At 50.6% G+C, this 17,188-nt stretch overlaps 1 protein-coding gene across 1 annotated transcript; it reads left to right on the plus strand.

Moving 5' to 3' along the window:
* Positions 1-7,672: 7,672 nt before the first annotated feature.
* On the plus strand, positions 7,673-10,851 carry LOC123739476 (cell wall protein DAN4-like). Its single transcript, XM_045713820.1, has 7 exons — positions 7,673-8,286; positions 8,916-9,073; positions 9,253-9,383; positions 9,471-9,532; positions 9,687-9,787; positions 9,950-10,125; positions 10,258-10,851. The coding sequence occupies exons 1-7, from the start codon at positions 8,045-8,047 to the stop codon at positions 10,351-10,353; spliced, it is 966 nt and encodes a 321-aa protein (XP_045569776.1). The 5' UTR covers positions 7,673-8,044; the 3' UTR covers positions 10,354-10,851.
* The last annotated feature ends 6,337 nt before the right edge of the window (positions 10,852-17,188 follow it).

Below are 17,188 nucleotides of genomic sequence, written 5' to 3' on the forward strand. Positions count from 1 at the left end.
GCGACAACTGCGCCACCTACCACGGCGGACAACTGCGCAACCTACCACGGCGACAACTGCGCCACCTACCACGGCGACAACTGCGCCACCTACCACGGCGACAACTGCGCCACCTACCACGGCGACAACTGCGCCGCCTACCACGGCGACAACTGCACCACCTACCACGGCAACACCACCTACCACGGTGACAACTGCGCCACCTACCACGGCGACAACTGCGCCACCTACCACGGCGACAACCGCGCCACCTACCACGGCGACAACTGCGCCACCTACCACGGCGACAACTGCGCCGCCTACCACGGCGACAACTGCACCACCTACCACGGCGAACACCACCTACCACGGCGAACAACTGCGCCCACCTACCACGGCGAACAACGCGCCACCTACCACGGCGACAACTGCGCCACCTACCACGGCGACAACTGCGCCACCTACCACGGCGACAACTGCGCCACCTACCACGGCGACAACCGCGCCACCTACCACGGCGACAACTGCGCCGCCAACCACGGCGACAACTGCACCACCTACCACGGCGACACCACCTACCACGGTGACAACTGCCCCACCTACCACGGCGACAACTGCGCCACCTACCACGGCGACAACTGCGCCACCTACCACGGCGACAACTGCGCCACCTACCACGGCGACAACCGCGCCACCTACCACGGCGACAACTGCGCCACCTACCACGGCGACAACTGCGCCACCTACCACGGCGACAACCGCACCACCTACCACGGCGACAACGCGCCACCTACCACGGCGACAACTGCGCCACCTACCACGGCGACAACTGCACCACCTACCACGGCGAGCACCACCTACCACGGCGACAACTGCGCCACCTACCACGGGCGACAACTGCGCCACCTACCACGGCGACAACTGCCCCACCTACCACGGCGACAACGCGCCACCTACCACGGCGACAACTGCACCACCTACCCCGGCGACAACTGCACCACCTACCACGGCGACAACTGCACCACCTACCACGGCGACAACCGCACCACCTACCACGGCGACAACTGCACCACCTACCACGGCGACAACTGCGCCACCTACCACGGCGGACAACTGCACCACCTACCACGGCGACAACTGCGCCACCTACCACGGCGACAACTGCGCCACCTACCACGGGCGACAACTGCGCCGCTACCACGGCGACAACTGCGCCACCTACCACGGCGACAACTGCGCCACCTACCACGGCGACAACCGCACCACCTACCACGGGCGACAACTGCACCACCTACCACGGCGACAACTGCGCCACCTACCACGGCGACAACTGCACCACCTACCACGGCAACAACTGCACCACCTACCACGGCGACAACTGCGCCACCTACCACGGCGACAACTGCACCACCTACCACGGCGACAACTGCACCACCTACCACGGCAACACCACCTACCACGGCGACAACCGCGCCACCTACCACGGCGACAACTGCGCCACCTACCACGGCGACAACTGCACCACCTACCACGGCGACAACTGCGCCACCTACCACGGCGACAACTGCGCCACCTACCACGGCGACAACTGCGCCACCTACCACGGCGATAACCGCGCCACCTACCACGGCGACAACCGCGCCACCTACCACGGCGACCCACCTACCACGGCGACAACTGCGCCACCTACCACGGCGACAACTGCGCCACCTACCACGGCGACAACGGCGCCACCTACCACGGCGACAACCGCGCCACCTACCACGGCGACAACTGCGCCACCTACCACGGCGACAACTGCACCACCTACCACGGCGACAACGGCGCCACCTACCACGGCGACAACTGCGCCACCTACCACGGCGACAACTGCACCACCTACCACGGCGACAACTGCGCCACCTACCACGGCGACAACTGCGCCACCTACCACGGCGACAACCGCGCCCACCTACCACGGCGACAACTGCGCCACCTACCACGGCGACAACCGCACCACCTACCACGGCGACAACTGCGCCACCTACCACGGCGACAACTGCGCCACCTACCACGGCGACAACTGCACCACCTACCACGGCGACAACTGCACCACCTACCACGGCGACAGCACCACCTACCACGGCGACAACTGCACCACCTACCACGGCGACAACTGCACCACCTACCACGGCGACACCACCTACCACGGCAACAACTGCGCCACCTACCACGGCGACACCACCTACCACGGCGACAACTGCGCCACCTACCACGGCGACACCACCTACCACGGGCGACAACTGCGCCACCTACCACGGCGACAACTGCGCCACCTACCACGGTGCACCCTACCCGGCGACAACTGCGCCACCTACCACGGCGACAACTGCGCCACCTACCACGGCGACAACTGCGCCGCCTACCACGGCGACAACTGCGCCGCCTACCACGGCGACAACTGCACCACCTACCACGGCGACAACTGCGCACCTACCACGGCGACAACTGCGCCAACTACCACGGCGACAACCGCGCCACCTACCAGCGCCGACAACTGCGCCACCTACCACGGGCGACAACCGCACCACCTACCACGGCGACAACTGCGCCACCTACCACGGCGACAACTGCACCACCTACCACGGCGACACCACCTACCACGGCGACAACTGCGCCACCTACCACGGCGATAACTGCGCCACCTACCACGGCGACAACTGCGCCACCTACCACGGCGACAACTGCGCCACCTACCACGGCGACAACTGCGCCACCTACCACGGCGACAACTGCGCCACCTACCACGGCGACAACTGCGCCACCTACCACGGCGACAACTGCGCCACCTACCACGGCGACAACTGCGCCACCTACCACGGCGACAACTGCGCCACCTACCACGGCGACAACCGCGCCACCTACCACGGCGACAACTGCACCACCTACCACGGCGACAACTGCGCCACCTACCACGGCGACAACCGCACCACCTACCACGGGCGACACCACCTACCACGGCGACAACTGCGCCACCTACCACGGCGACAACTGCGCCACCTACCACGGGCGACAACTGCGCCACCTACCACGGCGACAACTGCACCACCTACCACGGCGACAACCACCTACCACGGCGACAACTGCGCCACCTACCACGGCGACAACTGCGCCACCTACCACGGCGACAACTGCGCTACCTACCACGGCGACAACTGCGCCACCTACCACGGCGACAACTGCGCCACCTACCACGGGCGACAACTGCGCCACCTACCACGGCGACAACTGCACCACCTACCACGGCGACAACTGCGGCCACCTACCACGGCGACAACTGCGCCACCTACCACGGCGACAACTGCGCCACCTACCACGGCGACAACCGCGCCACCTACCACGGCGACAACTGCGCCACCTACCACGGCGACAACTGCGCCACCTACCACGGTGACAACTGCACCACCTACCACGGCGACCCCACCTACCACGGCGACAACTGCGCCACCTACCACGGCGACAACTGCGCCCACCTACCACGCCGACAACCGCGCCACCTACCACGGCGACAACCGCGCCACCTACCACGGCGACAACTGCGCCAGCTACCACGGCGACAACTGCCCCACCTACCACGGGCGACAACTGCGCCAACTACCACGGCGACAACTGCACTACCTACCACGGCGACAACCGCGCCACCTACCACGCCGACAACTGCGCCACCTACCACGGCGACAACTGCGCCACCTACCACGGCGACAACTGCGCCACCTACCACGGCGACAACTGCACCACCTACCACGGCGACAACTGCACCACCTACCACGGCGACACCACCTACCACGGCGACAACTGCGCCACCTACCACGGGCGACAACTGCGCCACCTACCACGGCGACAACTGCGCCAATTACCACGGCGACAACTGCACCACCTACCACGGCGACACCACCTACCACGGTGACAACTGCGCCACCTACCACGGCGACAACTGCGCCACCTACCACGGCGACAACTGCGCTACCTACCACGGCGACAACTGCGCCACCTACCACGGCGACAACTGCGCCACCTACCACAGCGACAACTGCACCACCTACCACGCCGACAACTGCACCACCTACCACGGCGACAACTGCCCCACCTACCACGCCGACAACTGCACCACCTACCACGGCGACAACTGCCCCACCTACCACGGCGACAACTGCACCACCTACCACGCCGACAACTGCACCACCTACCACGGCGACAACTGCGCCACCTACCACGGTGACAACTGCACCACCTACCACGGCGACACCACCTACCACGGCGACAACCGCGCCACCTACCACGGCGACAACTGCCCCACCTACCACGGCGACAACTGCGCCACCTACCACGGCGACAACTGCGCCACCTACCACGGCGACAACTGCGCCACCTACCACGGCGACAACTGCACCACCTACCACGGCGACAACTGCACCACCTACCACGGCGACAACTGCACCACCTACCACGCCGACAACTGCACCACCTACCACGGCGACAACTGCACCACCTACCACGGCGACACCACCTACCACGGCAACAACTGCGCCACCTACCACGGCGACACCACCTACCACGGGCGACAACTGCGCCACCTACCACGGCGACACCACCTACCACGGCGACAACTGCGCCACCAACCACGGCGACAACTGCACCACCTACCACGGTGACACCACCTACCACGGTTACAACTGCCTTACCTACCACGGCGACACCACCTACCACGGCGACAACTGCACTACCTACCACAGCGACAACTGCACTACCTACCACGGCGACAACTGCACCACCTACGACGGCAACACCACCTACCACGGCAACAACTGCACCACCTACCACGGCGACAACTGCACCACCTACCACGGCGACACCACCTACCACGGCGACAACTGCGCCACCAACCACGGCGACAACTGCACCACCTACCACGGTGACACCACCTACCACGGTTACAACTGCCTTACCTACCACGGCGACACCACCTACCACGGCGACAACTGCACTACCTACCACAGCGACAACTGCACTACCTACCACGGCGACAACTGCACCACCTACCACGGCGACAAATGCACCACCTACCACGGCGACAACTGCACCACCTACCACAGCGACAACTGCGCCACCTACCACGGCGACAACTGCGCCACCTACCACGGCGACAACTGCGCCACCTACCACGGCGACAACTGCGCCACCTACCACGGCGACAACTGCGCTACCTACCACGGCGACAACTGCACCACCTACCACGGCAACAACTGCACCACTTACCACGGCGACAACTGCGCTACCTACCACGGCGACAACTGCGCCACCTACCACGGCGACAACTGCGCTACCTACCACGGCGACAACTGCACCACCTACCACGGCGACAACTGCACCACCTACCACGGCGACAACTGCACTACCTACCACGGCGACAACTGCACCACCTACCACGGTGACACCACCTACCACGGAGACAACTGCACCACCTACCACGGCGACAACTGCGCCACCTACCACGGCGACAACGCGCCACCTACCACGGTGACAACTGCGCCACCTACCACGCGCGACAACTGCGCCACCTACCACGGCGACAACTGCACCACCTACCACGGCGACAACTGCACCACCTACCACGGCGACACCACCTACCACGGCGACAACTGCACCACCTACCACGGCGACACCACCTACCACGGCGACAACTGCACCACCTACCACGGCTCCACCACCTACCACGGCAACAACTGCACCACCTACCACGGCGACAACTGCACCACCTACCACGGCGACAACTGCACCACCTACCACGGCGACAACTGCACCACCTACCACGGCGACAACTGCGCCACCTACCACGGCGACAACTGCGCTACCTACCACGGCGACAACTGCGCCACCTACCACGGCGACAACTGGCGCTACCTACCACGGCGACAACTGCGCCGCCTACCACGGCGACAACTGCGCCGCCTACCACGGCGACAACTGCGACCTACCACGGCGACAACTGCACCACCTACCACGGCGAACACCACCTACCACGGCGACAACTGCACCACCTACCACGGCAACAACTGCGCCACCTACCACGGAGACAACTGCGCCACCTACCACGGCGACAACTGCACCACCTACCACGGCAACAACTGCGCCATCTACCACGGCGACAACTGCGCCACCTACCACGGCGACAACTGCGCCACCTACCACGGCGACAACTGCGCCACCTACCACGGTGACAACTGCGCCGCCTACCACGGCGACAACTGCGCCGCCTACCACGTCAACAACTGCGCCACCTACCACGTCGACAACTGCGCCACCTACCACGGCGACAACTGCTCCATCTACCACGGCGACAACTGCACTACCTACCACGGGCGACAACTGCACCACCTACCACGGTGACACCACCTACCACGGCGACAACTGCACCACCTACCACGGCGACAACTGAACCACCTACCACGGCGACACCACCTACCACGGCAACAACTGCACCACCTACCACGGCGACAACTGCACCACCTACCACGGCGACAACTGCACCACCTACCACGGCGACAACTGTACCACCTACCACGGCGACAACTGCACCACCTACCACGGCGACACCACCTACCACGGCGACAACTGCGCCACCTACCACGGGCGACAACTGCGCCACCTACCACGGCGACAACTGCGCCGCCTACCACGGCGACAACTGCGCCGCCTACCACGGCAACAACTGCGCTGCCTACCACGGCGACAACTGCGCAACCTACCACGGCGACAACTGCGCCACCTACCACGGCGACAACTGCACCACCTACCACGGCGACAACTGCACTACCTACCACGGCGACAACTGCACCAGCTACCACGGCGACAACTGCGCCACCTACCACGGCGACACCACCTACCACGGCGGCGACACCACCTACCACGGCGACAACTGCGGCACCTACCACGGCGACAACTGCGCCACCTACCACGGCGACAAATGCACAACCTACCACGGCGACATTACCTACCACGACGACAACTGCCTCACCTACCACGGCGACACCACCTACCACAGCGACAACTGCGCCACCTACCACGGCGACAACTGCGCCACCTACCACGGCGACAACTGCGCCACCTACCACGTCGACAACTGCGCCATCTACCACGGCGACAACTGCGCCACCTACCACGGCGACAACTGCGCCACCTACCACGGCGACAACTGCGCCACCTACCACGGCGACACCACCTACCACGGCGACAACTGCACCAGCTACCACGGCGACAACTGCAGCAGCTACCACGGCGACAACTGCGGCAGCTACCACGGCGACAACTGCAGCACCCACCACGGCGACAGGTGCAGCTTCTACAACATCAAAAGCAGCTCCAACAATGACAACTGCAGATCCTGCAACAATATTTGTTGCTCTTACGACCAATACAGCAGGAACACCTACAGCAACAACTGTAGCTCCTTCAACAATAATATCTGTAGCTCCTACAACAACAACTACTTCAACTGAAGCTCCGACAACCACACCTACTACGAAGGCTACAACTGAAGCTCCTACAACCTCCACAACAGCAACACCTTCAACAACAACTGCAGCTCCTATGACAACTGCAGCTCCTACGACAACAACTGTATCTCTTTACCACTAAAACTGCAGTACCTACTACAGCTCCTACTACAACTGTAGCCCCTACTACAGCAACACCTGCAACAACAACTGCAGCTCCTACAACAACTGCAGCTCCTACGACAACAACTGTATCTCTTTTTACCACTAAAACTGCAGTACCTACTACAGCTCCTACTACAACTGTAGCCCCTACTACAGCCACAACAGCAACACCATCGAAAGCCATTGCAGCTCTTACTACAACAGCTGTATATACCACAACAAATACAACTGGAGCACCTGCTACAGAAACTACAATTGCACCAACTACGACAACCACAACCTCTCCTACTATCAACAGCATCATAGAAGCTCCTACTTCCACAACCATAACTGAAGCTTCTATAACCACCACAACTGTATCTTCTACTATGACAACCACAACTTCAGCTGCCATAATGAACACTACATATGCAGCTCCAACAATGGCAACTCCAGCTCTTACAACCACCACCACCACCGTAGCTTCTAGCATGGCAATTCAACCTGCAGGTCCTACAACAACGACCACAACTGTTTCTCCAACAATGACTACAACACCTACAAGTACAACCACAATTGTACTTCCAACTTTTACCTCAACTTCTATGGCTTCAGTGACATCAACAACCAGGTAAGCAAGATCATTTTTGTATAATTATTTTATGCAATTCAATAAACACTTTGTCAATCAAGGAAACTTTGAAGCAAAGAACCATGTGTATCTGTTTGTGGGTCGTTAACTACTAATATTTTCATAAAGCATTCAAAATGTCAGCCATTCTTTAGAAAAGCTCTTTGAGTACCTCAGTTTGTGTATAGGCGCTATTTTAATCCAATTAATGTGCTTGCTGAAGGTAAAACCACCAGATTTTTTACATACTTCTTCTAATTATTTGATTCATTTAGCCCACTCTTGCACTTAAACGCTTTAAGTTAAACACGGAATCAACTTAGATACATATTTTAGAGCATTTATACTTTTTGTACTACAACAATTTTCATAACGTTATAAACTATACACATTTAAACAAGTAGAAACTAGCATGTAATAACCTACCAACAATAGTAGTAACTCTTGAACCGTTCAAGCTAGAGACACCAAACCAAAAACCAACGTTTTTCCATCTACCTACCATTACTACTGCAGTCACTGCCACTAATATATCTTATTTCTCAGCCATAAAAATTATAAGACACGCTAGCAAGCACACACATTTTCTTTAGGAATTGACATGTTCATTTATTACTATTTTCTCTTAGATTTGGCACAGTGATGGTTTTTGTTAGGCTGGTGTTCCAGCTCAACACACCAGTCCCCACTGAGGAGGATGTCCTTGGTGTCATCAACAAGCAACTGTCTCGCCAATTGAACATTCAGAGAAACACTCAAACCACCTTCCAGAATGCAACTTATATCAGTGAGTTCAACAAATTAGGCTTATATCATGACATTTATTTCCACTCTCTCTATATAACTTTTCATAGGTAAACATTCAACTGCTTCAATACTTCTTGAATGTTTTTAATGTTGAAACTCCTATATTGTTGCAGTTCATTTGGTCTGTTGTCTATAGTAACACTTTTTGTGTGCTCACAGAACTTACACATACTTCATTTGCCATCGATCTTGGTTTCAAAATAACCAATGTCACCATGGATTCTCGAAGAGATAGACTCACATTCACCAGTGAGACCTACAACAAGATACAGGATTCAATTAACAGCCTAGTAAGATACTTCTATACAGAAGATACATCCATGGTCATGTTCAGGTCATGATAGTAATTGACAACTTGTTGTTTTGTCCCCTTTTAGCTCAATGATATTCTTAGTAAACCAGATGGCAAACAATTTGTCTTTCCCAATGCCAACTTTACGTAAGTACAACGTCATGTCTGTAAACCAACCCATCTTTCTCAACTGCACTCTTTAGAATGTCTGCAGATTTCATACAGCTGCTGTTTGTACAGCTAAACAGGATGGAGGGAAGATGTTCAACTCTCACACAAAACCACTTTTTTACGTCCACAGTATTGTTGGCACTCAAATCAGGGCAGACATGATGTATGTATACAAAGAGGAAGACATCAATTTCCCTAGTGCTTTTCTAGAGGAAGTCTTAAAAGTCTCAGGTATGCTGCTTTTTTTTCCATTTCAATTTTTTTATTACGGCAAGTTATAAAACACCATGTACAGTATGTGTAATACTCAATCTCGAAAACAGTTTCATGTTATAGTTCACTATGTTATAGTTTATAATTCCCCCCTAAAATGTATTTAAATGTGTACTCTAGGTCTCCTAACAACCACGGTTACCCCAACAACTACCAGCACCACACCACTTCCTACCCTTTTGCTGACCACTACTTTCAATACCACAAGTGATGGAGGTTTTCCTGGCTGGGCTCTGGCCATTATCATCCCTTGTGGCATCGCTATCATTCTGGTACCCCTGTGGATCCTGCTATGTGTACGTATAGGCTTGTGTTCACTTGTGTATTGTGAAAATACTCTACAAAGTATATGATCAAATAAGCTGTTCGATGTCTGCAATGATATTGATTTAGCATGTGAATCATACTTCACCATCTTTGTTTTGCAGTGCTTGCTATGTGGCTGTTGTGCAGCTGTAAGGAGACGCTGGCACAGACGTAGATCTTACAATGTACAGTACACCACCAGAAACGGATTCCTGTGAGGTGACTTCGCTAACATCTGTGGGCAACTGTCATCACAAAAACAACCAATCATCTATATCTGCTAATCACGGGACTTTAATGCATGGAAAATCCCTTGTTACTACATACAATTGCATCTGAACAGCGGGGAGTTGCATATATTTTTATCATAAAAAGAAAATTGATAATGGGGTTAATAGGCCACATGTTTTTTGCGAAATGTACTACTTCTTATATTATACATATGATTGTTAATCAAAGTTACAGCTGAGCTGAACAAGGAATGTTTATATATTTATTAGCTATGTCATTTGTGGTTTCAAGCTGTGCTGTCCACTTACTAAAACAGTTATTATTTATTTATTTCATGTGTTATATACTAGATTACATTATTTCTTCTTGAGTTTGTTATTATCTCTCTTGATTAACTATGAACAAATGTATTTTAGACTGCAATACAGTTCTTGTTTCTTCAACTTACAGTTTGACAAATGTAATAAAAAGTCTTCACAAACCAGTATTACGTTAACATTTTATGAATAGGTTTGACTACAGGGTGATTATAGACAAAACATCTACACATCAAAAATAGTCCAAATTGTCTGACCTGGCACCTGAATATTTTTTTTTTTTCAATGCAAACCTTAAAGGCCAAGTGCAGGCAAAAATTAGATTTCCTGTTTTTTGTATACAGTGCCTTCAGAACGTGTTGACATCCCTTGACTTTTTCCATATTTTGGTGTGTTACAGCCTGAATTTAAAGATGATTATGTCCTGTGTGGCTCAGTTGGTAGAGCATGGTGTTTGCAACACCAGGCTTGTGTTTTCAATTCCCACGGGGGACCAGTACGGGGGAAAACATTTATGAAATATATGCGTTCACTACTGTAAGTCGCTCTGGGTAAGAGAGTCTGCTAAATGACTAAAATGGAAATGTAATGATTAGATTGAGAATGTGTGACACTGGCCTACAAACAATACCCCATAATGTCATAGTTTAATTATGTTTTTAGAAATGTTTACTAATGTCTTGAGTCAATAAGTTTGATATGGCACACTTAAATAAGTTCAGGAGTAAAAATGTGCTTACCAAGGCACAGAATAAGTTGAATGGAGTCACTGTGTGCAATAATAGTATTTAACATGATTTTGGAATGACTACCTCATCTCTGTACCCCACAAATACAATTATATGAAAGGTCCCTCAGTCGAGCAGTGAATTTCAAACACAGATTCCACCACCAAGACCAGGGAGGCTTTTCAATGCTTCACAAAGTAGGCCACCTATTGGTAGATGGGTAAAAAAAAGCAGACTGAATATCCCTTTGAGCATGCTTAATTAAGTTATTAACAACACTTTGGATGGTGTATCAATTCGACCAGTCACTACAAAGATACTGGCGTCCTTCCTAATTCAGTTGCCGGAATGGAAGGAATCCGCTCAGGAATTTCACCATGGGGCCAGTGGTGACTTTAAAACAGTTAGAGTTTAATGGCTGTGATAGGAGACAACTTAGGATGGACCAACAACATTGTAGTTACTCCAAAATACTAACCTAACTGACAGAGTGAAAAGAAGGAAGCCTGTATAGAATACAAATATTCCAAAAACATACATCCTGTTTGCAACAAGGCACTAAAGTTATACTTCAAAATGGTGGCAAAGCAATTCACTTCTTGTCCTGAATACAAGGTGTTATGTTTGGGGCGAATTAAATACAACACATTACTGAGTACCTCTCTCCATATTTTCAAGCATAGTGGTGGCTGCATCATCTTCTCGGTATGCTTGTAACATTTAAGGACTGGAGAGTTTTTCAGGATAAAAAATAAACTGAATGGAGCTAAGCACATATAAAATACTAGAGGAAAACCTGATTCAGTCTGCTGTCCACCAGACACAATAACCTAAATCACAAGGCCAAATCTACACTGTCTTTTGGTGTCTTTCCTATATATAACTTTTTAAAATATTTAATTTAATTTGTTTATTTAATGTAATATCTTATGCTATTCTTGTCTTACTGTTCTGTACTTTGTCATGTATTTGTATGTTTTATGTAGACCCCAGGAAGAGTAGCTTCTGCCTGTGCCGTAGCTAATGGGGATCCGTATAAACTAAATCAAGAAGACAGTGAATGTTCCTCAGTTGCCGAGTTATAGTTTTGACTTAAATCCGTTTGACAATCTATGGCAAGACATGAAAATGATCAACAACCAATTTGACAGAGCTTGAAGAATTTTCAAAATAATTATGGGCAAATGTTACACAATCCAGGTGTGGAAAGTTGCTAGATTTACCCAAGACTCACAGCTTTAATCGCTTCTGCCAAAAGGTGATTCTAATGTATTCACTCAGGCGGTTGAATACTTATGTAATCAAGATATATTAGTGTTTAATTTTTCATAAATGTCTTACAAATGTTAGAATTTCTCTTCCACGTTGACCATATACAGTATTTTTGTTGATTGTTGACAAAAAATGACAATTAAATCCATTTTAATCCCAACACGTAAAACAACAAAATGTGGGAAAAGTCAAGGGGTGTTAATACTTTCTGAGGGCACTGTATATTTTCACACTATGAGGTTGGAATGCATAAAAACAGATATCGCTAGCTTAAACTGACACATATTGATGTGGATTTTTGTTATATGACCGCACCGGTGCGTCAATCGACTCTAGGGTGTTAACTATTTAGCGGTGTTATGAAATGGGGGTAGAAGCTGTTCAGGGTCCGGTCTGTTCCTTACTTGGTTCGACGGTAATGCTACCCGTGCGGTAGCAGATAGAACAGTCTTTGACAATTTTTAGGGCTTTCGCCTGTTACAGAGCTCCTGGATGGCAGGGAGCTCGGTCCCAGTGATGTACGCACTACCCTCTGTAGTCTCTTGCAGTCGGAGGCCAAGCAGTTGTCATACCAAGTGAACACTTCCGCTGTCTGTTGCTACTTGGCTAACTGCCAATGATTTTGTTTGTTACTTTTAATAATAACCCTTCAATCAAAACTCTGCATTTAACACATTTACCAACGTCTTAGTATTTTCCTCACTTGACTTTTTCATTCAACTTTTTCACCCCGGACACTGTCTAGACATGGTTCTACAGGACCTCCACCAGCCCGAAAAAGCTAAGTAGTAACATTAATACTATACCATCTAATTGCAATTGCTGTATTTATAATATACAGGAGAACTATCGTCTTATGGTGAGGATAGCCGAGTTGCAAGCCCAACTTCACACGCAATCGTTAGGCAAGGGCAATTTAAGTGTAGGAAAGGATGAAACAGCGTCTATGCCACCAGTATGTACAGATATTAGCATAAATCATCCCCGCACAGTCCCTGAAGCCGGACAATTTTTTCAATGGTTCTGGAAAGAAAATGCTATCGGCATGCTCAACCGGTGTCGCTCATTCAGCCGACAGAAAATTTCAACCGGTTCTCCCGGAGTCTGAGACCAAGGCTTCTCTGGTCTCTCCTCCACCTGTTACGGGGTTTGAGCTGCCGAACCCTCCCACCATTAGCGCTGACAAATTGAAATCTATAGTCATTGGTTATTCCAATCATTCAGTGATCATACAGTGTTTATTACCAAGGGGCAGGGCTATCGACTTCAAGGCTAATCTAAAGAGGGTGCTAGCTAAGGCTAAAACCGGCGAGCATAGAGGTTATAGGGATATTGTTATCCACATTGGCACCAACGATGTTAGGATTAAACAGTAAGAGGTCACCAAGAAAGATATGTCGGCATCAAGTAGTTGTCTTTGGCCCCCTCTCAGATAGAGGGAGTGATGAGCTCTACAGAAGAGTCTCACAGCTCAATCGCTGGTTGAAAACGTTTTTCTGCCCCTCCCGAATAATATAATTTGTGGATAATTGTCCCTCTTTCTGGGACTCACCCACAAACAGGACTAAACCTGGTCTGCTGAGGAGTGACGGACTCCATCCTAGCTGGAGGGGTGCTGTAAGCCAGCCTGCCAGCTTAGTGGAGTCAGCTATCCCCATTGAGACTGTGTCTGTGCCTTGATCTAGTTTGGGCAAAACTAAACATGGCTATGTTTGCTTTAGCAATCTCAATGGAATAAGACCTCCTCCATTCCTGTCATTATTGAAAGAGATTGTGATATCTCACATCTCAAAATAGGGCTACTCAATAGATCACTTCCAAGGCAGTCATAGTCAATGAACTAAACACTGATCATAACTTTGATGTGATTGGCTTGACTGAAACATGGCTCAAGCCTAATGAATTTACTGTGAAATGAGGCCTCTCCTCCTGGTTACACTACTGACCATATCCCCCGCAAAGGCAGAGGTGTTGCTAACATTTACCACAGCACATCTTAGTTAACCCCCCCCCCAAATTACTGTGTTTCTGTGTTTTGAGCTTCTAGTCATGAAATCTATGCAGCCTACTCAATCACTTTTTATAGCTACTGCAAATCACAGACTCCTCTTTGAAAGTGTTCATTTCTCCAATGCTCAGTTGTCCTGAGTCTGCACAGAACTGCCAGAAACTAGGATCAATGGAGACACAAGTTTTTTTAATCCTATATCTCTTGACAGATTCACGAAAATAGTCATGGCCTCAACCTTTCAGCTGCATACTGGACCTTATTCCAACTCAACTACTGAAAGATTGTCATGGAATAATTGTAATCAAAAGGAGAGACTTCAAAATGTATTCTAAACAAGTAAACTTTATTATTTAATTACTGCAGTAATGGAGCTTGTCAATGAGCCCCCCTCCCCTCTCGTTCTGACAATAGCTACTTCCTATGCTTGGCCCTCCTATGTTGACCATAATAAATGGCTCCCTATCCTCCGGATGTGTACCAAATTCACTAAAAGTGGCAGTAATAAAGCCTCTTCTGAAAAAGCCAGACCTTGACCCGAAAAAGGTAAAAAGCTATTGGCCTATATCGAATCTCCCATTCGTCCAAAAAAAAATGAAAAAGCTATTGCGCAGCAACTCACAGCCTTCCGAAGACAAACAATGTACACAAAATGCTTCAGTCTGGTTTTAAACCCCATCATAGTACTGAGACTGCACTCGTGAAGGTGGTAAATTACCCTTTTAATGAGGTCAGACCGTAAATGGTCTACGTGGATAAGTTCTTACCTGGTTTAGTACTTATCTGTCGGAAAGATATCAGTTAGTTTCTTTTGACAAACATATCAATAGTATTTTTCAAGGGCAGCTTTTATTCATGTTCATAATGTTGCAAAAATCTGAAACTTATTGTCCAAGATGATGCAGAAAAGCTAATCCATGCTTTTGTCACTTCTAGATTGGACTACTGCAATGCTCTACTCTCTGGCTACCTGGATAAAGGACTACATTAACTTAAGTTAGTGCTAAACACGGCTGATAGAATCTTGACTAGAACCCCAAAATGTTATCATATTACTCCAGTGCTAGCTTCTCTACACTGCTTTCCCGTTAAGGCTATGGCTGAGTTCAAGGTTTTACTCTTAACCTACAAAAGCATTAAATGGACTTACTCCTATCTATCTCTCCGATTTGGTCCTGCCATACATACCTACACGTATGCTATGGTCACAAGACATGAGACCTCCTTATTGTCTCTACAATTTCTAAGAAAAAAGCTGAAGGCAGGGCTTTCTCCTATACAGCTCCATTTTTATGTAATGGGATGCCTATCCATGTGAGAGACTCAGACTTGTTCTCGACCTTAAAGTCTTTGCTGAAGACTCATCTCTTCAGTAGGTCCTATGATTGAGTGGAGCAATGAACCGCCGTTGCTATCTCTGCCTGGCCGGCTCCCCTCTCTCCACTGGGATTCTCTGACCCTATTATGGGGGCTGAGTCACTGGCTTACTAATGCTCTTCCATGCTGTTCCTAGGAGGGGTGCATCACTTGAGTGGGTTGAGTCCCTGACATCATATTCCTGTCCGGTTTTGAGCCCCACTATGGCTAGTGCGATGGAGGAGATCTTTGTGGGCTATACTCAGCCTTGTATTAGGGTAGTAAGTTGGTGGTCTGTTGATATCCCTCAGTGGTGTGGGGGCTGTGCTTTGGCAAAGTGTGTGGGATTATATCCTGGCTAGTTGGCCCCTATCGTCGCACGGGGCCACAGTGTCTATATATAGTCGGGGGCTAGTGTTAGTCTGTTATATCTGGTGTAATTCTCCTGTATTATCTGGTGTCCTGTGTGAATTTAAATACGCTTCCTCTAATTCTCTCTCTATCCCTCCCCTCCAAGACGACCTGAGCCCTAGGGCCATGCCTCAGGACTACTGGCCTGATGACTCCTGAATGTCCCCAGTCCACCTGGTCGTGCTGCTGCTCCAGATTCAACTGTTTTAACTGCGGCTATGGAACCCTGACCTGTTCACCGGATGTGCTACCTTCTTCCGGACATGCACTTTTCATCTCTCTCTACCACACCTGCTGTCTTGACCTCTGAATGTTTGGCTATGAAAAGCCAACTGATATTTAGTCCCGAGGTACAGGGATTATTATTTGACCCGCCTTCACTAAACCCCTAAATTAAAGCATCTTAATTGAATTTTAAACCCCAAATCTATTTTGCATGAAGAAACAACCTGTCACTCATCACAAACTTTGGGAATATCTGTGTTTTCCCTCTTCACAATGCAGAAAACTGCATTTAATCAGTGGACACAACTCATTTTTATTACAACACACCTGTCATAATTGTTTTCTTTACTATAGGTTTATTATTATTACTATTATTGCTAAAGGTACTGCATAGGTGTAAACATACCATTTTTAGCAAGAGATAGCACTTGTATAGCCTAAGAAAGTAGTAGAAATGTCACAGCTGTCGTGGAAGAGAGAATGGGACCAAGGCGCAGCGGGTTGC

The sequence above is a fragment of the Salmo salar genome, unplaced genomic scaffold, assembly GCF_905237065.1.
Source record: "Salmo salar unplaced genomic scaffold, Ssal_v3.1, whole genome shotgun sequence".
Lineage (NCBI taxonomy): Eukaryota > Metazoa > Chordata > Actinopteri > Salmoniformes > Salmonidae > Salmo > Salmo salar.